The 21,411-nt window shown below is 51.0% G+C and overlaps 1 protein-coding gene across 1 annotated transcript in view; it reads right to left on the reverse strand.

Annotated features, from left to right (window-relative positions):
• Positions 1-1,846: 1,846 nt before the first annotated feature.
• The window catches only part of HS3ST3A1 (heparan sulfate-glucosamine 3-sulfotransferase 3A1), a 30,290-nt gene continuing 10,725 nt past the window's right edge, over positions 1,847-21,411 (reverse strand). Inside the window, exon 2 of the mRNA XM_069032783.1 lies at positions 1,847-3,198. Within this exon, the coding sequence (XP_068888884.1) occupies positions 2,580-3,198 (619 nt within the window). The 3' untranslated portion in view covers positions 1,847-2,579. The remainder of the gene's footprint in view (positions 3,199-21,411) is intronic.

A 21,411-nucleotide genomic window follows, 5' to 3' on the forward strand; every position in this document is an offset into this window, starting at 1 on the left:
CATCCCAACCTTAATTCTCCTTGAAATACCAAAGAAATGGCACACTTAAATCTTCTTTTCAGCTGCAAAGAGCTCAGACTTTGTGCCTTGCTGGTGCTGGCACTGTTTGGTTATGCCTGTGAGTGAACCATGCCTTGTCCTCGCTACCACCTTGGCTTTTGCATTTGAATGGAAGAGCACAGTGTGGGAGGGAGTCCATCTCCCATTCCTGCCCCAACAAGCCTTGCTTTTAGAATATTTTTCCCAATAATTACCCTCCATCCTTTTGGCTACACCTCATGCCCATTCTGGCCAACATGGGCAGATTGCTCCCCTCACCTCCAGTGACGCACTGGGGAGACCATCACCCAGAGCCCAACATTCTCCCAGCTTCTGATTGGAACTGCAGATGCTGGGAGGGACCATGACCTCATGGAACCAAAGCAGATGCTGGGAGGGACCATCTCTGATGTTCTTGTGTCATGTCTGGCATGAACATGAACACTGAGTGGCTGAAGGGAGGCAGGTAAGAGAAGGGACTGTTGGGGGTCTGTGCGGTGCCTCATCTGCCTTTCTGCTGCAAGGTGTCTGCAGAGAGCAATTAGGTAAAGTGTTTATGTAGGTGTGACATTGCCAAAAAAGGCCTTAAAATGGGACATAAATGGGGGAAGGGGTGAAAGCATCAGTGGAGGTCTTGAACGTGGCACCGAGCTGTGCCACAGCAGGACAGAGTGCTGAACACAGTCTGGCTTTGGTGCCACCAACCCATCACCACCTCTCTACCAGCTGGGGCATGGAAACCTGGGCTCAGGCAGAGCTTTGCAATGACAGCTGTGGGAGAAGTTCCTGGGACCTCACAGGTTGAATGAAGTTATTTTCATTCCCTTGGGAGCAGGCCTTCCAGGCAAAACCCTGTGGGTTTGTGTCTGCAGGGGATAGGAAGGATCCAGGACTCAGCAACTTTGGGACCAGAAGGAGGCATGTAGGGTTGAGTGGGAAGGTGGCTCAGGGCAGCCAGGAGAAGATGTGGCTCAACACATGCAGTGGAACTCAGCACCATGAGGGGCACCAAACCCTTTTCCTACCCTGCCAAGGTGGAAATGCCTCTCCCTCTCAGGTGAAATTGTACCTTCTGACACAATTCTCTTCAGACTCTTTGAAATCTCTGCTCTGCTGGGATTTTATTAAGATCCTGGCTGGTATGCAGGCAGCCAGGCTTCTTCCACACCACATTCCTGGGGGATCCCCACTTAGCTTGTTTTATCCCCTCAGGTACTCTTCAAAGTTGCACTCAGGAGAGCGAGCTCTGTCACATTGTTTATGCCACACCAAGGAATAATTGGGCACTCCCATAGCTCAGAAATGCTGAAGATCGAGAGGCAGCAGATAAATGAGCCCATGGTAATAAAAAGACTCTGCTTCATGGACAGATTTGTGTCACTGAAACATTTCCACCAGCTAAAAGAACGGGGTAAAGGAGATTCGTGTTGCCTGACAGTTTTTAAAGCCCTTCACAACCTTCCTGCTTCCCCCTCAGTTCTCCTTTAGGAAAGAACTATTATTTTCTCATTCTTCTATCTGGACATGATTATTGTTCACTTTTTCCCAACCAACCCTTCCTCCCAACTCAAAACATTCATCATTATGGCTTAAATCATGTCCACTGGACACCGAGAAGTTTCCTGCATATGCCTGGTGGGATGGTGGGTCCCCCAACACCTTCAAGGTGTGCCATGAGCATCATCTCAGTGTGGACCTTCCTTCCCATCCCCCAGATCCCTGCAGATGGGCCCCCCCTCAGAACAACCCCCTCAGAAAACCATTTTGCTGTCAGAGGAGCAAAAGGGATGCAATAGGGAACATTGGTTTAGAGCCAGCCCTTGTGAATGAGGCCTTTTGACTACCTGGCAATTTTCATTAGAGAGTCCAAAGAATCATTTTGTGTTCTTTCACTTTTGGCTACCAGAATTATTTTGTCACAAAACAAAGGATTATTGGGTTTGGCTTCCTTAAGAGGAAAAATAAGTTTGGTTGATGAAAAGAGCTTGACTTAAGGGGGGGTAAAAGTAAAACAAAAAATTGGATAAGCGAAAGAAAAATCCACCAAATGTTTCATGCTATAAAAAAATCCCCTAAGGTAACGTTTGGAAAGCCAAATTAGGTATTAAGCTATCTTTGTTTTATTGTCAAAAGTGGTGAGGTCTGGCCAAAATGGCACTTGCAAGCCAAAACCTGGCTGAACTTTCAGGAAGACCCTGAGCTACCCCAAGCACCCCTGTCACTTCTAAAAAGTTTGCACCTGTGTTTTCTCACAGAGGCAGTGCTAAACCTTGGGCCCGTTGAGGGAAGCTGGTCATGTCAATAGGACCAGGCTGCAGCTCACAGCCTCCTTCTCTGGATGGACACAGCACCTCTTCTCTGAGAGAAGAAAGGAAACAAAACAGTGTAAAGAAGAAAAAAGAAAAAAATAAATCAGAGCAAATCATGTTTCAGCACAGCTATTATTTTTTTTTTTCTGTATTTTCCCCCCTCTCTACTGATATGTAAAAAAAATATATATTATATTATATTTTCCTTTTCTTAAATTATTTCTTTCAGCATCAGTCCCAGCCGAAGTCCTGCCCTGTCATCTGGTAGAACTTCATGTTGAAGGGCCGGTAGAAGTCCCGCAGCCTCTGCACCACCTCCTGGTCGATGTCAGGGTGGGTCCTGCCTTTCGTCTTCCCCAGGCAGTGGGGTTTGCTGCTGCCTTCTGCCTTCTTCAGGCACGGGAACCCCTTGGTTTTGTTGAAGTAGAAGTGTTTGTCGGTGATGATCCTCTTGAGGCCCAGAAAGTCCTGGACCCTGCCCAGCTCCCCCGCGGGGTCACTGATCATCCTCTCCCCACTGACAAAGAGGATCTGCCCGATGGGGAAGTAGAGGAGCCAGTTCTCCAGGTGCTTGGCATAGATGCCAATCTGGATGGCGCTCCACGAGGTGTCGATCAGACCCGTAGTCCTGTTTTTGAAGGTCAGGCTCTCAAAGGTGGGGATGTCGGGCTTCTTGGAGAGCGTCTGGGTGTAGTCCGAGATGGCTCTGGTCACGGGGTCCCGCACCACCACGATGAGCTTTGTGCCCTTGGACATGGAGGAGATGCGGGCTGGGGCCTCCTTGGTGACGAAGTAACTGGGGGTCTTCTCCATGGTGATCTGCCCCTCCAGCGTCCTGGGCATCAGGTCCCTGACAGAGGGGGAACGAGGGACATGTTAGTGCCAAAAGCCCCTGGGCAGGGTCGGGGAGCTGGATGTGGGCAGTGCTCTGGGGATGTCCTGGGAATCAAGGGCAGGATGGTCCTGAGCCTCTGGCCCAGCCCTTCCCTCCTTGCATTTCTTGTCATAATGCTCTGATTCTGCAAACACCTGAACTCATCCTTGATTTCCCACCTCCTTTCACTGCCCATTTACCTGGAATTAGACCCGAATTCATTTTGCCTGTTCAAGGCCTGCCCTCTCGATGGGATCCCACCTCCCTTCCTGCAATGGTAGGAACACAGCCCATCTCAACCATCCTAATGCCCTATCCCTTTAAATTCCTCCCTGCCCGCATTGGGGTTTCCTGCACAGAGGCTTAAATTCCCTGGAATAACAGTGAATTCCTGGAGCAACAACACTCCCTTCCTGTAGGACAGAGGAAATTTCAAGGGCCAGGATGCAAGGCTTTGTTTTTTGGTATTTCCAAGGAGGCAGCAAGTTGATGCCACCTAAAAATGTGCAACATCAGCCCCCCGACCTCAGCAATTTCCTTCTTCCACACAGTGGCTGTTTGGGGGAGCTCTCCTAGATCGAAGTGGGAAGGGGCTTGGGTGTGATTTGCTAAAGGTCCAATCCTCCCCAGGAGGAATGGGAGATGGATGGGGGGTGGCTGCAGCGCTGCTGAGGTTCCCCACCGTGCCACCAGCAGTTCTCATGGCAACTGCAGCCCCCCACACCCTGACCCCCTGGCTTTGACCCCGTGTGTGAGATGAACTGCAACCATCTTGCAGAAGGAACATCTGGTTTGCAAACCTGTGCAATATGCCAGCAAAATCGAACTCATCTGTCAAAAAAGCAACAAGGAAAAGCCAACACCAGCTAAAAGCAGCAATAATAATCCAACCCCAGGCTGTTATGTTACAATGAGAGAGCGAGGAATGGCCTTTCCTAAAGCAATTCCCTTTGCAGCCACATTACGTAGAGGCTGAGCAAAGACGTGGTCCAAGAGAAGCCAGATCTTTGCTGAGGGTTTCTGTCTGGGGGAAACGCCAAGAATTTGGGACATTCAGGCTGGAGAACAAGCAAGCTGGGGAGTATGAAGGAATCTCCTGTATCCCGAAGGACGTGAAGACAAAGGGAATCACCGCTGACAATAAGCGTGGTGTTTGCTGAGCAGACACATCGTTCCACAGTGCAATTTGACACCACCTGACACCACAAAGGCCAAAAGTGCTGAGGTACTGGTCCAACCAGTGAGATGTGCACAAAGAAATGGTCGGGAAGGAAAAACCCCTGGGTAGGTGTTAGAGCACCCAAGGACCCTCCCTGCGTTCATGGCTCGGGATGAGCTGTCAATGGATGTGATAACAAACATTTTAAAGCAAACTGCAAATGGAAAATCCGCCCTCTGCTAGTTTTTCCCTGCTCAGCAGGTTTGCTGCAGCTTGATTTTCCCCCTGAGCAATGTCCAGGGTCTGGCTGGGATTTGGAGCACCCCAGCCTGCAGCAGTGGTGGGAAAGGAAGTCTGTGGTGGTGGCAAGTGCTGTTTTTAAGGAAGTGCCACCACTGCAGGGAAAACTTTGAGCAAAGAAATGCTGCTCTTTCTGAAAGAGCCAGACAGCTCTGCAATCAGCTGTGGGACCTTGGATCCCCTGGGAAAGTCTTTCTGGTAAGGAAGGGCCAAATCTGTGCCCAGAAATGCAACACAGGGTCACAGGGACCCTCTAGACACGGTAGAGTAGCAGGGCAGAGAGGGAAAATGAACGGTCTGAGGAGGCTTATTTCATCTCTGACTTCTCCACAGAAACAGTGCCAGAATTTCTGTCTCCAGGAAGGAGCCAGACACTGTGACAGGCATGTGACAGAGCTGGCAGTCCTGGGGGAAACACGGAGCCTTCTCCATCATGAAGCTATCAAACAAGGAGGACAGAGAAACTGAGGCACAGCCAGCATTGTGGCTTGGTGCAACCTCACACCCCCACAGGGGTGAGTGTTGCTTCCTGGGCTGCTGCTGTCACCAGCAACTTGTCTCCTTCTTCCCCCACCATCTCTCTTTTTCTTCCAAATCATTTTAAGTAGTGACTCTGCAACAGGAATTTATAAAAAACCCAAAACTCGCTCTGACAAGCACTCCCCTTCCCCCACCTCCAGCCCACACTCCCAGAAGAACCATTACAGCATGTTCAGGAGATGATTGAAAAGAAAGATGCTCTAGCAAGAGTGATAACTTGATGTAACCAGGAGCGTGTGTGTATATATAAATTCAAAAATGCTGCCTAAAGAGATTAATTCCTCCCTCCCATGAGGCCAGCTAAGCCCAGGGGCAGCAGCTCTACCAAGGCTCTGTATTTGCTTTGATGAGCTGTGAGTGTACATTGGAGTGAGCTGAGCCTCCTGCCCTGCCTTCCTTTAGATCTCAGGTGAAATCAATACAAGGAAAGATGCATTTCAGGAAACTGAGAAAAATTTAAAAAAAAAAAAAAACCTTCAAGAAAAGCTGTGAGACTGAGGAAGCTGAAAGGAGAGAGGCAAAAGATCAGAGAGGTCTGCAAGGAAAAAAGAAAATCACTCACTGTGTTGCTGGATGTAAAGTCAAATCCAACTGGCATTAATAGCAAAAGGACACCCTTGCCACTGATTTTAACGAGGATGGATTAAGCTGAGCTTGGAGCAAAATAGGAGGCAGGAGCAGTCCTAGGAGAGGACAAGGAGCCCTGGGTCCCTCCTATCCTTACCCATCCTGCTGTAGAGGCATTCTCTCTGCATAAAGATAACGCTCAGGGAAACCTTGGTGTTACTGGGGGGATCTATGACACAACCTCATCTCTCAGAGGACACTGCACCTTCACAAAACAGCTGCAGTCAAGTTGGGGCCTTGGAACTTCCTTTGTCTCCGCTCTTCAAACCCCAGGGAAGCACTGCAGACCATGCAGGATGAGCTTACCACCTGCTGAAACACCCACGGTTCTTTCCCTTGGCTGCGGTCAGAAAGGGGTCTGGCAGGACTGCCTCATTTCCACAAGCAGGGAATGATCCCTGGAATATTTGCTTCCATGGGATGCGCTGAGGTGGCTGTCCTGCCACCATGGCATGGTCCCTGTGCCCAGTGCAGTGAGGTCCCTCCCAGCACGCAGGTTTTTATCATCTCCAGTAGTCAAAAGGAGCTGAAGTATGAAGGAAGTAAGTTTAGATCAGATATTAAGGAGAAATTCTTTACTCTGGGAGTGGTGAGACCCTGCCACAGGTTGCCCGGGGAAGTGTTCAAAGCCAGGATGGAGAGGACTTAGAGCAACCTGGGCTAGTGGAAGGTGTCCCATGGCAGGGGGCTGGAATGAGATGAGCTCTAGTGTCCCTTCCAACCCAAACCATTCTGGGATTCTGTGAGCACAGTGCACTGAGCTGCGCTGGGATAGAAAGGACAGTCCTCACAGCACATGAGACACTTCTAGGAACTCACAACAGCACCCCAAAAAACAGATCTGGTGGCTGGCAGCCAGCCAGCCCCAAGAGTGGAGACCTACAGCTGTGCCAGAGCCCAGGCTGCAGGGACGGTCACTGCAGGGTGCTGCAGGTACAGCCCTGGTCAGAGCCATGGCTGCTGGGGACCAACACGGCCCACCATTAACGTGCCACCTTCCCGAGCACAGTGCTCTCCAAGAGACAGAGCCTCTCCTGCCCCCAGGAATCCGCTCCCTCGCTGGTTGCTGCTGGCGCTCAGCGAGCGGCCTCGGGAGCTGCCAGGCTCGTCCCCACGGTGCACGCCGGCGTTTGTTGGAGCAAGGCTCAGTATTTATCTATCTCACCACGTCTGCAGCCAGAGCAGCTGTTTCCACACCGTATCTGTCAAGCAGCATCTCAGCAAAGCTGCCTTCCTGTCCCTCCCTCCACTCCTTCCAGTTAAGCTCCCTCTGAAGTTTAGGTCTGACCGACAGCCTGACACGGGTGCAAGCCTCCACCTCAACTGCAGCCCTCTGGCCCCATCCGAACCCCCAGCACTGACCACGGCCAGCAGTGCCACCCCAAATCCAGCCCACGCAGTAGGACAGGGGTGACAGAGGGACAGGGCAGGCAGCCATGCCCACCCAGCACCCGTGTGCCCACCACATGGACATCCTGGCACAGGCGTCCACCCAAGGGCTGTGCCAGGGGTCCTCAGCAGACCCTCCCAGCTGCACACCAAGTGCCAAGGGCACCTCCACTCCCTCCTCCACTGGGTTTAACCACCTCAGCAGTTGAAATAAATGCACTCCAGGAATCTCACTGCCTCCAAAATGGACTGGGGCACCGAGCTCCCAGTGCAGCACTGAGGGAGGTAACAGCTGGTACCACCCTGTCCCGAGGTCACAGCCAGGAAACCTTGTCCCTTCCTGAGGAGCTGGGAAATCCACCTAAGGAATGCCGTGGAGAATGCAGCTTGCACGGGGGCGTTGCTGATAACTCCAGAGGCGAAGATTCCTCCTGGACCTCAGGCTGTGACCTTGGTCAGGAGGAGCCGCAACAACCCCGGGCCAAGGGCAGGGCAGCCAAGCTGGCAGGAAGCAGCGGTGTCCCCAAGATAAGGGGTTCACTCACCCCCAGGAGACCCCACAGAGAATGCACAGGGTGACTTCGTGTCAGCTCCCCCTCAGGTCAGCTCCCCTGGCTGTGGAGTGAGGGGAGCATCTGCACGCGAGGAGGGGGCTCTGCTCACCAGCCCCGTGCCCCCACTGGGCATCCCGTGCTCAGCTCCTGCCTCACTGCCCTCCTGGGGACGGAGGTTGCGTGGCTCAGAGCTAATTACAGCACGCAAACCCTCTGTCTAATTGCTCTGATTAATTATTGACGGGCCGAGCTGCTGCTTTGAGGGCAGCAGGTAGTGGGGAGCCCTGTGCTCAGGCAGGTGCCCAGGGGCCTCCTGGTTCCTGGTGCTGAGAAGTGATCCCGATGTCCCAGCATCCCGTGACCAGGCTGGGAGAGGAAAGCGTGCCAAGAGGTTCCCCAAAAATCCATGGTGCTGGAAAGCACATCTGGAGACCTCCAGTGCCTAAGTGCTATTGACAAGCAGAAACTCCCTGATGTCATTAGATGTGCAAGCCATTGATTTTCTCTGCTGGAACAAGAAACTCATCAGAGCTGAGGCAATCACAGGTGGCACCACCACCTCCTCTGGGCTGACCAGCTGGGGTTTGGAAAAGGGGCGTTTTGTAGTTGTTTTCTTTCCAATGGCTAATTGCTGCTAAATCCCAGCCCTCTGCCTACCAGGAGCAGATGAAGAGCCCCAGGGCTCCTGGTCACAGCCCCTTCAACATGTGTCCATCCTTACTATGGGCATGGAGACACCACCAGGCATCTTCTGAAGGATCTTTCTCTACCAGGGCTGGGGTTGGGGCTGGGTTCATCAGCCATCTCTGCAGTGCTTCCCCCTTGGGCTGGCCATGAGCTCTTTAACCCTTTAAGCTCCTCTCACAGCACTCCCAGCAGCTCCAGTGAGTGGGGCAGAGCAAACTCTGCCTGTCCCCATCAGACCTGGACCCGACACTCACCACCTCTGGTCTCTCCAGCACCATGTACCTCTCCCAGTGACAGCTGAACCCCAGCAGCAGGAAGAGCTCCACACATAAGGCATGAGCCATCTGCCAAATTCTTGCAGCACCAGCTGATTCTCACAAGGGAGAAAATCAGGCTCACAGTGATTTCATCGTATTTCCAATGTAGTTCCCAAATGAAAAGTGATTCTTTATTTCCCAGCCAGATTTGCTTGGGTAAATTCAGGCTTCTGGTGGTTGGCTCTGTTGACTTTTTGGTGCTGCTTTATTGTAACTGTGGTGCCTCTTAATGAAAATAGACACTCCTGCTCTCTTCTACAGATGCCACTATCACTGAGGGACGAGAGGCTGACATGACTCAGCATCTGCAGCCCAGAAACCATCTGTGTCCTGGGCTGCATCACCAGCACGGGAGGGCAGGTCTGGGGAGCCTGCTCTGCTCAGTGCAACCCCACCCACAGAGCTCCCTCCAGCTCTCAGGTCCTCAGCAGCAGAAGGATGTGGAGGTGCTGGAGGAGCGAGTGCAGAGGAGGCCACGAGATGCTCTAAGAGCTGGAGCCCCTCTGCTCTGGAACCAGGCTGGGAGAGCTGGGGGGGCTCACCTGGAGAGGAGAAGGCTCCAGGGAGAGCTCAGAGCCCCTTGCAGGGCCTAAAGGGGCTCCAGCAGAGCTGCAGAGGGACTGGGGACAAGGCATGGAGGGACAGGACACAGGGAATGGCTTCAAACTGCCAGAGGGCAGGGATGGATGGGAGATTGAGAAGAAATTCTTCCCTGTGAGGGTGGGGAGGCCCTGGCACAGGGTGCTCAGAGAAGCTGTGGCTGCCCCATCCCTGGAAGTGTCCAGGGCCAGGTTGGACAGGGCTTGGGACAGTGGAAGGTGACCCATGGTAAGGGTTTGGAACAAGATGATCTTTAGTGCTCCTGCCAATCCAACCCATCCTGTGGCTCTGATTCTGTCATCACTCTACAACCTGCTGACTCCCCTCTGTGTCATCCTCTGCCAAAGGAGGATTTTCCAGCTGAGGCAGTGGACAGGATCCTTTCACACCCTTGCAGCCTGCCCTTCTCCCTTGCAAGTGCAAGTCAAGAGCTCCCTTTTGCCATCCCACCACGCACGAGGGTCAGTCACTGCTGGAAGAGGACAGCAGAGGACATGGCTGGACATGAATCCCATGAACCCAGCACTCACCTAAAGCAGAGTTTTGCTGGGAAGTCCTTGCCTGTTTGTCCCTTGCATGTCTGCACCATGGAGTGGGAGCTCACAACCTCTTTCCATCACACAGAAGGATGCCAGGAGTCACAGCCTTGACAGGGATCAGCACAGCCTTCAGCCTGGACCTCACCTTCCTCAGCTACCTCTTAAACCATCCAGTTTCAGCACCTGCATTGCAATTGGTGTTTGTTTTAAAGATATGCTGGTGTGGGCTGGGGTTTATGCCCAGCTAGTATGTGAATAGAGCAGGAGATGGCACATGTTCTAAAGTTTAAAGAGTAAAGACCGTGGGATGAGAAAAAAATGGGTACAAATGGCCCAGCACCTGATACAAATAAATCTCAATCTCATTCTTCCGCCCTAAAGGCATCCCTGAAGTCTTACAAGGGTACAACCTCCCAGACAACCTCCCAGGCGCTGCTGCTGGTCTTGGGAGGGACCAGGACTGTCCCTTCCCCCACCTGGACCCAGGGGAACCTTCTTGATGGGCTCAGCCAGGACAGCAGGGTCTCCAACTGGGGGAGTATGGAAAAACCTCCAGCCCCAAACCAAAAACCAGCTCATGTCTCTCTCACTCAAGGATCTCCAAGACCACACATTCCAGCCCTGACTAAGCAAATCATCTTAAGGAGGAAGGTTAAAGAACTGTTTGTTATTGGAAGTGTTCTCCTCTTTAGGATTCGGTTTTTGATAAATTAACTCCAGCTTCATTACTTCATGATATATTTCCCTTGACATTTAATTATACTTACCCCAAACACATTAAGCCAATCAGTCTGAACAGCTTCTTATTAATATGCAAATTTCTCCTTTGAAAAGCCATGAATCTGTGAAAAATCTCTACAGGCATCAATTAGGCCCTTTTGGGAAGTTGGGAAGTTCCCTGAGAAACACCCTCCCGGCCCAAGGCAGGCAGAATCCAGCCCCACAGACCCTTCTTGGTGCCTGGTTTGGGAATGGGAGAAGAGGATGCTCAAGCACCTTCTCAGGTCTGGAGCCATGAGGATGAGAGGTTGAATCCTGCAAACCAACAGGGCGCTGGCAGCTTATCCCCATCCCAGCCCCTTTCCATGGGAGCCACTGTTTGTCCTCTGTGCAAGTCTTGGGGTGACTTGATGTTGTATTCCCCAGCACTGCACTATGCCCAGCAGTTAGTATATGTACCTTCCTATGCTCTTAAACTGAGCCTGAGCAGAGAGAGGAAAAAACCCCTCAAGGACGCAGACAGAGATAACACACTCTCGTTCTCTGCATTCTTTTTTGGCTTCTGCATTCTGCTGCTGGGGGAGAGGAGCAGAGAAGCACCCTGCTTGCTTGTTCAGCCAGATTTCGGGGGTTTTCTCCTCCAGAGAGCTGAACTTTGTTTTTTTCCTGGAATTTCGGATTTTTCCATTTCTCTGCTGGATTGTTTTCAACACCAGAACACACGTTGGGACTGTTCTCCACCGAGGGCCCTGGCCCCTGGAGGAGGGACCCCACCCCGTCCCAGCTCGAAGGAGAAGGACCAAAGGGAGGACTCTAACATTTTCCCAGGATTTTTCTCCACAGCAAGAGATTGTATTATTTAGCATTATTACCCTTTCCCTGTGTGTTTGTTAAATAAATAGTTTTTATCTCTTTCACTTTCCTTCGAGGAAAAAGGTTTTTTTCCCCAAACCTGGTGGGAGAAGGGTGGTTTGTAACCTGCCCTCTCTCAGAGGATATATTTCTAAATTTGGCCAAACTGGCACAGTCATCCTTCTCTGGGACCACAAACAGGAGGCTCACATGGGAGCTGCAGAATATTCCCTGAAACCTCAGCTTTTAGCAAAACAAACAGGAATCTGGTTCTCCTGGTGCCGTGGGCAAACGGGACATGATTTGCATTAGGCAAATAAATGGAACTACACAATTAACCATCTGCCCTGGAACAGCTTTAAGTTTTGCTTTAAAGCATCACTTCCAGCCCCCCTCCACTCTCACATCCATCTGAAGGCTGCAGGATTTTCTGCTGGGAAACCGATTGGGAATTAATTCATTGAATCACTCCTATAATTGGAGAGAAACATCAGTGGAGGTACCACAGCCCTGGTGGCCTTTGGCCTCCCGGATGTGCTTCCTGTGGATTACACCAAAGGACAAACCGCAAAAACCGCTTCAAAACCTTCCCGAGTCTCCAGTTCCCACCAAAAGCCTTCAGTCACCAAACCAAGATGATTTCCTGGGAGCTGCTGAGTGCCACATCTTTGCCTCGAGAAAAAGCTACCCATTCCATCTTATTTCAAGAGAAGCTGCAGGTTTTCTTAAAAAACATCTGATTCAGTGTAATTTTTTTTTTATTCCCTACAGTTAGACATCGAGATCAGAAATACATTGCAATCAGTGTACTACATAAATAGTCCAATTTTGGAAAACAGCTCTCATGAGCAATAAAGAAACCCAATTTACTGTGCACTATAATAAAAATATCTCTTTTACCATATAAATCAAACCAAAGTGAACAGATAAAAAAAAAATAAACTCAACCCCCCTGGTTTCTGCCCACAGGCACAGGCAGACGGCCCTGGGGAAGGGCTCCCCTGCCCTGTATAAATATATACAAGAGCAAATCTGTTAAAAATTGCAGCCACCACTTTGTTTTCTAAAGGTCCCAGTTTATCCTTTGTCAGAAGAAGGAGGGCTGGGGAGAGGTCGGCCAGAAACACAATCCTTTCCTGTATAAACACTACAGTCAGTGCTGGCTTTAAGTGCATTGTATGGTCTATATTTTATATGTGTATATAGAGAGAGAGAGAAAAAGAGATTTTTCAAGCCAGTCAGAGACATAAAGTGATCTTATATCATCTAAAACCAACAATCATACTTGGACTTCTGGCAGTTTTCCTTGCAGTTGTCCCTGCCACCCCCCTTGCCCCTTCCTCCCAGCCACAGGAGCACACTGCTGTCTGCCCCCATTATTTTTCACAAAGGCATATAAATCACTGTGGAAACTCTTATTATCTTATTTTCCCTCTGCTTCACTCTTGTCTGTTTTGAGAAAAATTAATGCATTTGTCTCTGGAAAAATGCGCAGTCTCTATAATTCAGTTTTAAAACAAGCACAACTAGCAAATGGATAGACCTCCGTTAGGAGACTCATTTTTCATGCGAGTAATTGAACCCTTCCCTTCGATTCTTCCTTTGGGTGTTAAAGACAACTGATGCCTTCCTGGAATTTGCTTATGTCTCAGAAAGGTGGAAAGAAAAGACAGACAGAAAAAGCAGAAGAGAAGAATAAAGATGGGAGAGAGGGAAAGAAAAAGATCAAAAGGAAAAAGGAGAGGAAAAAGGAGAGGAAAAAGGAGAGGAAAACGGAGAGGAGAGGAGAGGAGAGGAGAGGAGAGGAGAGGAGAGGAGAGGAGAGGAGAGGAGAGGACAGGACAGGACAGGACAGGACAGGACAGGACAGGACAGGACAGGACAGAAGAGGACAGGACAGGACAGAAGAGGACAGAAGAGGACAGGAGAGGAGGAAGGGGAAGGGGAAGGGGAAGGGGAAGGGGAAGGGGAAGGGGAAGGGGAAGGGGAAGTCCAAAGCACATCTCAAAGCCTTGGCTGTCTCTGTAGAGGGACCTTGGGGAGCCCCCAGGCAAACATCCCAGATGGGAATTTTCCAAAAGCTGGTGGAGCTTTGATTTGTACAGCTTCTCACCACCTAGGCTGCTGAGGAGAGCCACCCCCATCACAGGGACAGCTCAGTGTCCTGCAAACCCATGGATCACCAGCCCCGTTGTGTCCTGCCAGCACCTCTAACTCAGGTGTGGCCTGGGGACACACACCCTGCGTGGCTGATGCCAGCAGGTTCATCCCAATGCCTCTTTCTGACCCAAAACTCAGGGAATCTCCACTGCTTCCCTCCCACTGCCAATCATCTGCCCCCACCAGTAAATAAAAGGGAACCCAAACCATCAGTTCTCCGGTCAAAGTCGCCCAGAAGACAAACCACAAACATCCCAGCCATAAATCATCCCCATCCCTGGTGCTGGGGGATGCCCCTGCCCACATCCTGATCCCTTATCAGCTCTGGGGCTCGATTCACCACTCAGGCAGAAGAAGTCAGGAATAATTCCAAAAAGGCCACAATCAAGTGAGGGCTCAGGCCAGCAAAGTCTATTGTTCCTTTGTCTCTCACTGTATTATCTCTGTCCCCTGGGAGCTACGCTATTGCCTGCAATATATAATGCAATTTGCTCATTTTCCATGCCTGCCTCATTCTTCAGAGGTGCAAGCACAGCCACGCACGCTCGCTGCAGTGCATGTGCTCCTCCCACGGAAGAAGAGAAGGATGGGAGAGGAGTCAGGATGGGAACTGGAGCTGGAGAGAGGGGTGGTGGTTGAGAAGCGGCAGGCAATGTAAAGGGGAATAAAATGTTGTCTGGAAGTTGGAAGGACACAGAAAAACCACTAAACTGAGGTGATCTGTGAAAAAAACAGTGTTCCTTCATTCCCCTTCCCTCGGAAGAAATGCCACCAAATCTCAGAGACTGAAAATCAGGACCTAGTGAGTGCAGGGACCAAACTGGCTAAATTAAAGCAGCTGAAGCTGGAGGTAGGGAAATAATATTGGAAACAGGCAGTGGGTGCAGCAGGCTGGGACCCACCGGGCTGTACAGCCACACCTGCGGAGTTCTGGCCACCCTTGTGTCTCTGGAGATTGTGAACTGGCTGCCGGGGTTTGGGGAGCAAAGAGATGGATTTTCTCCCTTATCTGCAGAGGTAAAAGGATCTGTCCTCCAAGATATTGCTGTGGAGTCCTAGACAGTTCAGCAGAGATTATTATAAAGCTCTGGAAATTCCTGTGACATGCCCTGTACTGCTGGAGGTGGTGTGTGTAGGTCTGTTTGTGTGTCTGTGCGTGCAGAGAGTTTTATGGAAGACCCAGACACCTCAAAGGACCTCGCTGCTGAGAACAGAGGTTGTTCCTCCCATTATGCTGAGAAGTGACTTCTTTATGTATCACTACACATCTCCTCCTGCTGCATGGCCAAAAAACCCTCTGTCTGTGTTACAAAAAAGGGAGCCTGACCTCAGGCTATGATCTAAAATATATAGAGTCACACAAGTTTACTCTTGCAGTGGTTCTTCATCCTTCCTGTGCCAATTCTTTGTCCTTTTGCTAAATGAAACTTTAATGGCTGGGAAAGGGCTCCGTACTTTCATTCCTGGAGCAAAGCAGTCAAGTGCAAAGAGGGCAAAAGTCTCCAGGAAATAGAAAGCTTAAAAAGATTCTTCCTGGCCTAATTTGCAAGTTCTGACAAGGGCCAGTGCTGAGGAAGCTGCACAGAGATGGATGCTGGTCTCTCCAGCCCCACAGTCAAGGCAGGGAGTTTAGCCCCTACTCACAAGATTATGCAGCAGGAGCTCTTCCCTGTGCTCAGCACTTCCACCTTCTCCCAGGGAATGCATCACTGTCTAATCCAGTATCGGAGTCATCTGACAGATTTCAGGAAGTTTTAGTTTGCAGCAGATCTAAATTTCAGGAGTAAATGCTACAGCAGCCAGCTCAGCTCTAGCTGGTCTGTAGGTTTGTGCCATGCTCACCTTCATGTCCCAAGGAAGGGACGTGGAGGCCGAGGTGTGGGCATTAGCGTGACAGCAAGGTTGCTCAGAGTGAATACAGCTCAAAAACGTGAAAAGGAAAAAGAAAGAAAAAGGAAAGAAAGAGGAAATGTTCTCCAGAATATGGATGGATGTAAAAACCCCAATTAGTGGCCGCCGGTTCATAAGTCAACCTGAGTCATTCGGATCCAGGTCAATAAACACTCCTCTTCCTCACTCAGCACTGAACTGGAGTGGGCTGGATGCTTCAGATCAGCTCCTGAAGATGACTCCCAGCCTCTCCTTTTCCAGGGCGGGCCTGCTTACCAAGACCAACCCTCCCTCACCATTCATTTCTCAGCATCCCAAAGGAGAAAACCCAGCCTGAGTGTGCTTCCTCCTCCATCACGCTTCCCTGGAAATACGTAAGGAAACACAGGAAGAACTGGCTAAGCCCACGCTGATACTCTTTACATCAGCAGGGATTTCAAATCTCTGCTGACACCACGGCCCACCACGACAGTCACCCATCACCCCGTGGTGGGGTCTCACCTTGCAGGGAACTGGGACCACTGGGACCCCTGGCACGGTGTGATCTCTCCATTCCAACGTGGAGAGCCACAGAGGCATTTGGAAAAGGATTCTGAGTCTTGGGAGCCCAGGTCTTCTGCTCTTAAGCCACTTTGGAAAGCCCAGACAGGACCCCTGGAGATGAAGATTTTGAAGTGTGATCAAAGAGACTTGACATAGCAAGGAGGATTAATGTTTCTGCAAACGCACAGCGAAAGCTTCTTAGTTATTCCAGTGGGGTTTTTTTCCAAAGGGGCCTAAGGGAGTTAGGCACTTAAAACTCACTCAGATCCTTTATTTAGTTTGCAAATCCTGCGCTGGAGCAGTGCAGCAGTGTGACCCCTGAAGCATTACTTTCCAAGCGTGTCTGCTTGAGTGAAAAGCTGAATTGATTCTGGCTGTACTGGTGGCCTCCTGCAGCTGCTCCTTCTCCACGTTGGAGGGAGCAAGTCTGCCCAGGGAAACACTTGAGGGTACAAAGTATTTCAAGAAAGACACCACACTGAAACTATGTGGGCTGTGTGTTCAAGGGGATCGCTGGGGGCAGCTCCAGGTCTGACTGTGCTGGACATAACGAGCTGGAGGATGCTGTGAATCATCTCCATCTGGGCAAGCAGCATCCCCAGTCCTTCCACCACCATCTCTAAGAAAGCTGCAGGTCTCACCACCATCTCTAAGAAAGCTGCAGGAATCACTTATTTCATGACTTTGGTTGCTCTTCACTGCTCACATCTCCCTGATATTTTTGTTTTCTGTCACCAGCGTTTTACAGTCAAAAACTGTAGAAAGAAGACACGGCAGGGGCTTTGTTCCCCAGCTGCTTACATGCTCATGATGTCCTAATCATTCCTATGACCATTTCTAATCCTATTGCAGAGGGTTCCAGCTCCAAAAAAACAGCATTGGGAAGCTGGAAAAAAGACAGAAGCAATAAACAAAGAACCTGTCTTCATGCAAATATTCCTCATCACAATAATGACAATAGCACTACTAAAAATAATAATAATGAGAAATGCAGAGCATGGTCCGGCTGCTTTCCAAGCCTTCCCACTGGGTCCCTTGGATTTCATTTCCTTCACCTCATCACCACACACTGGTCAGGGGGCCCCGTCCGCTGAGCCCCCGTCACAATGCAAACGGGTTGTTGGGAAACACGGCACACATGTGACATGCTATTGTCCCTAATTTGATTAATGAAGCCATCACGCTAACGGAGCGTTCTACACACCCCCAGCACCTTGTTGCCAACCCACACCAGCAACTTCCCAGCAGAGCATTAATTCCCCAATACTTGCCTTTCTCAACTTTGTCAGGTAATTGTTTATGAAAAGATGAATGTATACAATAATACCGGCTGAAGGGAGCTGATGTATGTGGTGTTAATGAATGAAATAATCAGTTTGGTAATAACTGGCATGTGTATTTGTCAAAGGGGAACCAGCAGGACATTAGCATTCTGCAGCCACCCAACCTTTATCTCCTGGTCTTGTGTTTGACAACCGCCCCCAGATACTCCATGAATAAAATACAGAGTAGTACCCAGACATAATTAAACTGCCAATGTGGATGTACCTAAATGAACTTGATATCTTAATGACACTAGATAGCAGGCGAATAATGAAGGCGGCGTGAAAGGGATGTGCATAATGAACACAGACATCCCGGCTGTGGCCGCGGCGCTGCCCGCGGGGACCCGCGGCTCCCGACCTCCTCGTTAGCACACCCAGCCTGGCCTGTGCTCCCACGCCACCCGAGGGGACCCTGCCAGGCTCACCCATGAGGACAGAGTGCCACCTCTCAGCAGGCAAGGGCTGGTCCTGCAGTGCTTGCCCGGCTGTGGTCACGAAGGATGGGGCACGTCTCGCCCTCCCTCCTCCAGAAATCCCTCCTTTGGCCCGTCTCTCTGCACCTAAACCTGCAGGTCCTGCCACATCTGCTCCTCCAGAGACCTCTGGCATGCTGCTGTGCAGCGCAGATGTGATTTTAGGAGCACTTAACATGATTAAATTACCAGACATGCTCCTTTTTGATTTTTTTTTTTTTTTCAGCACGGAGATGGTTTTCGAGGAAAGAAGCTGCTCCTTGGGGATGGGCAGCTCAGAGACATCCCAAGATAACTCAGCAGCATGGAGCCACAACCTCTCATCCCCATCATCCACAGACATTGAGCCAGATGTGTCCTCTCCCAGCACCTATGGGTGCAATCCTTCCTCTAGAGGATGCTGGACACCCTGACAGACATCCCAACTGTCCTGAGAAAGATGCTCCCGAGTGAGACAGGAATTTACTCCCGAAAGGCAGGTTTGATCCCCCTCCTTTGGGGCAGCACCACGCTGGGCTCCTGCCCCACACTGCTCAAAAGGTAATTGTCACTTACTGCTCTAATGGTTCCAATTTTAGCAGCAAATGAGCGATGCAGAGTAAGTATCAGTCTTATTAAAGAAGTAATAATGGGAAACTGGAGCAGGCACTACAGGGGAAGAACACTCCCCCGGTACACAGGATGCTGCCCTGCTGGTATTTGACAGCAGCAGAGTCCCTGCCTTCTGCTGATACAATTCCAAGATATTTGAATACAATAAGCTCAGCCTGCAGGAAAGCAGCTGGTGCAATAGGCTCGGCTTGACTCTGCTGTGATGTCATCGATTGAAGGCTTAGAGATTGTCACAAAGCCAGCGTGGGCAATGTGACCTGGAAGAGGTCCTATCTCTGTCTATAAAGCAGATTAGGAAAAAGTGCCTAATGCAAATGGAAAAAGTACAGCAGGTTTGGGGGAACCCATCTTAAATCCCTGGAAGTGTTCAAGGTCAGGTTGGATGGGGCTTGGAGCAATGTGGGCTAGTGGAAGGTGTCCCTGCCCATGGCAGGGGGCTTGGAATAAGATGGTCTGTAAGGTCCCTTCCAACCCAAACCATTGATTCTCTGATTCTGTGAAAGCCCAGTGGCCAACACAGCCAGGACCAGCACAGGGAGAGCCAGTGCTGAGAACAACCCACTGCAGGAAGCACAGCAAGCGTGATGCTGGGTAGAGTACTGAGATGGGTTAAGATTCCTAACTCCTGTCTGGGCCAGGAAAAGGGAAAAGGTGGCACCAGTGTGGTACAGCCTGCCCAGGAAGGTGATGGGAGGAACCTGGGCATGTGCTCGCCACCCCCACATCCTGAGCAATGACAGTCACCACTGGAACCAGGCAGCCAAAGTGCTCCGAGTTCCTGCCACGGGAAACCCTCAACCTACTGCACTCAGCCCCTTTCCCCTACTGGGTATTTGTCCCTGGCTGCCAATTCTTTAACCATTGCTTTTCTTCCTAGGAAAGACATCCCCATGGTGCACCCTCGTGAGACAGTAATGGGGATTTCATTAGATTAAATAACTCCAATGAACCCCAGAGACCAACAGCACTTTAAACACGGAGCTCGCAGTTAGAATTACTGTTATTTAACATTGATTAGATTACAGGGTAAATCCAATTTTTCCCTAACCATATGATGGCCATGATTTGCCTGGTGGGAGATGTTACGGACGGCATTCCTGGAAATCTCTGCTGAGGGAAGGGCCCATGGCTGAGTCAGCATTGTCAGGGTGACCCATGGGCTTGTGCCTGAAAGTCCTTCTGCAGAGAGTGTGAAGGGCTCGGGGGATGTCCCCACTGTCCCTGCCCTCACTTTGCTCCAAAGCTGGGGGTGCAGGTAGATCTGTATCTGCCATGTTGGCTTATCCTCCCCTCCAGCAGGAATATCACCAGGAAAAAACTGGGCCTCTCTGACCCACGGGCCTGGGTCCAGACTCCTCCAGCCACTCACCCCCACATGTCCCCAGGGGTGATGGCCAAGGGGGTGATGGCCAAGAAATCCCTGGAAGCAGCACAGCTCTGCAGGTCGCCCCACCTTGGGCTCCTTCACCTCGGTGTGGGCTGCTCTCTTTGACCAACAAAATCAAATGCTGCTTTCAGGGCTTAAAATCCAGAGTCACTCATAATTTTAAGACAGATTTACTCCAGAGGAAACACATCCACATTCTTTCTTTGCAGTCACCACCCTTGATGTCTTTCCCATCTACCTTCTCAGGGCTATAACATGACTGAGCCCAGGCAGCTTCCGAGTGAGAGCAGGGCTGGGACATTGCTGAGAAAGCAGCAGCAGCACATGCTGGGAAGATGATTATATTGTCCCAAAATAAATAATATTTTGAGATTCCAGTGCTGTGATAGCATATTTCTCATACACCAAAGTATCTAGAGGTTTTACATTTGGCTTGGGAGCAGCGGTGGGTCCTGAAGGATAAATCAAGCCCACGGCTCCTCCTGCTGCAAGCAGCTGTGGGCAATGCTGGTGCCTGGCTCCAGTGAGATGCTGCACTGGCACACGGTCCAGAAGAGGTAATGAGGAAGCACCAAATTCCTCCTTCCACCTCCTTTTTGGGGCAGGCTGCAAGGGAAGACAACGAATGCTGGGTGTTCCTCTCTTAAAGCCCCCCGAATAGCAGAAAGCTATTTACTCCCTAAAAGCCCCCTGAACAGCCTGACAGCAGAGATGGGAGCACCAAGAGCAGGGACACACCCCAGCATCAGCTGTGACCCAGTGGTTTGCTGTAACTCGGCCAAACAAGCTCGAGCACGATTAGGAAGCCTCGAGCAGATGAAGCTGCAAACTGCGCGGCGCAGCCCCCTCCAAAGGCCCAGCTCAGCTCATCCCGCTGACCCCGCCACACGGGGCTGTGGGGACAGCGGGTCCCCAGGATGTGACAGGGGGCCACGGCCCCCTGTGTGGTCAGGGCAGAGCTCAACCTGTCCAACACCAAACAAAGCAGCTCTGGCGCCGGGGCCAGGCTGTGCCGCCCAGGGCTGACCCCGACCCGGGGCACTGACAGTGGTCAAACTCAATTAACGGCTGTGTGCTGCATCTGGGTCAGGCTGGGGAGTCCTTCCCCTGCCTCGGCCTCTCTAACTGCTCGCATGTCCCACTAAATTCTTCCAGAGGCCGTTCCAGAGGATCTGCCAGGGTGGGGAGGGCGGGTGGCAGGGCCAGGAGCAGGCAGAGCAGCATCGCGACTTGTGACAAAGGCAGCTCTGGGGGCCTGCGCTGGGCTGATCAGGGATCACACCCTGGGCATGCAGGAACAAGATTTCAACCCGATGTGACTCCCATGTCCAAGCCTCTGGGCACCTTCTGCATCAGAGCAAATACAAGCCGGGGAGGGCAATGCTGGAGGGATAGATCATGGTGCTCACTGCTGCAGCAAGCCCAGTCCCAGCTCTCCCAGCTGCACCTTTAGCAACCAGCTCAGTGTTTTGTGAGTTCATCAGGCCCTTGCTCACCACCAGCCAGCTGTGTGTG

Source organism: Aphelocoma coerulescens, chromosome 18, assembly GCF_041296385.1.
Source record: "Aphelocoma coerulescens isolate FSJ_1873_10779 chromosome 18, UR_Acoe_1.0, whole genome shotgun sequence".
NCBI lineage: Eukaryota > Metazoa > Chordata > Aves > Passeriformes > Corvidae > Aphelocoma > Aphelocoma coerulescens.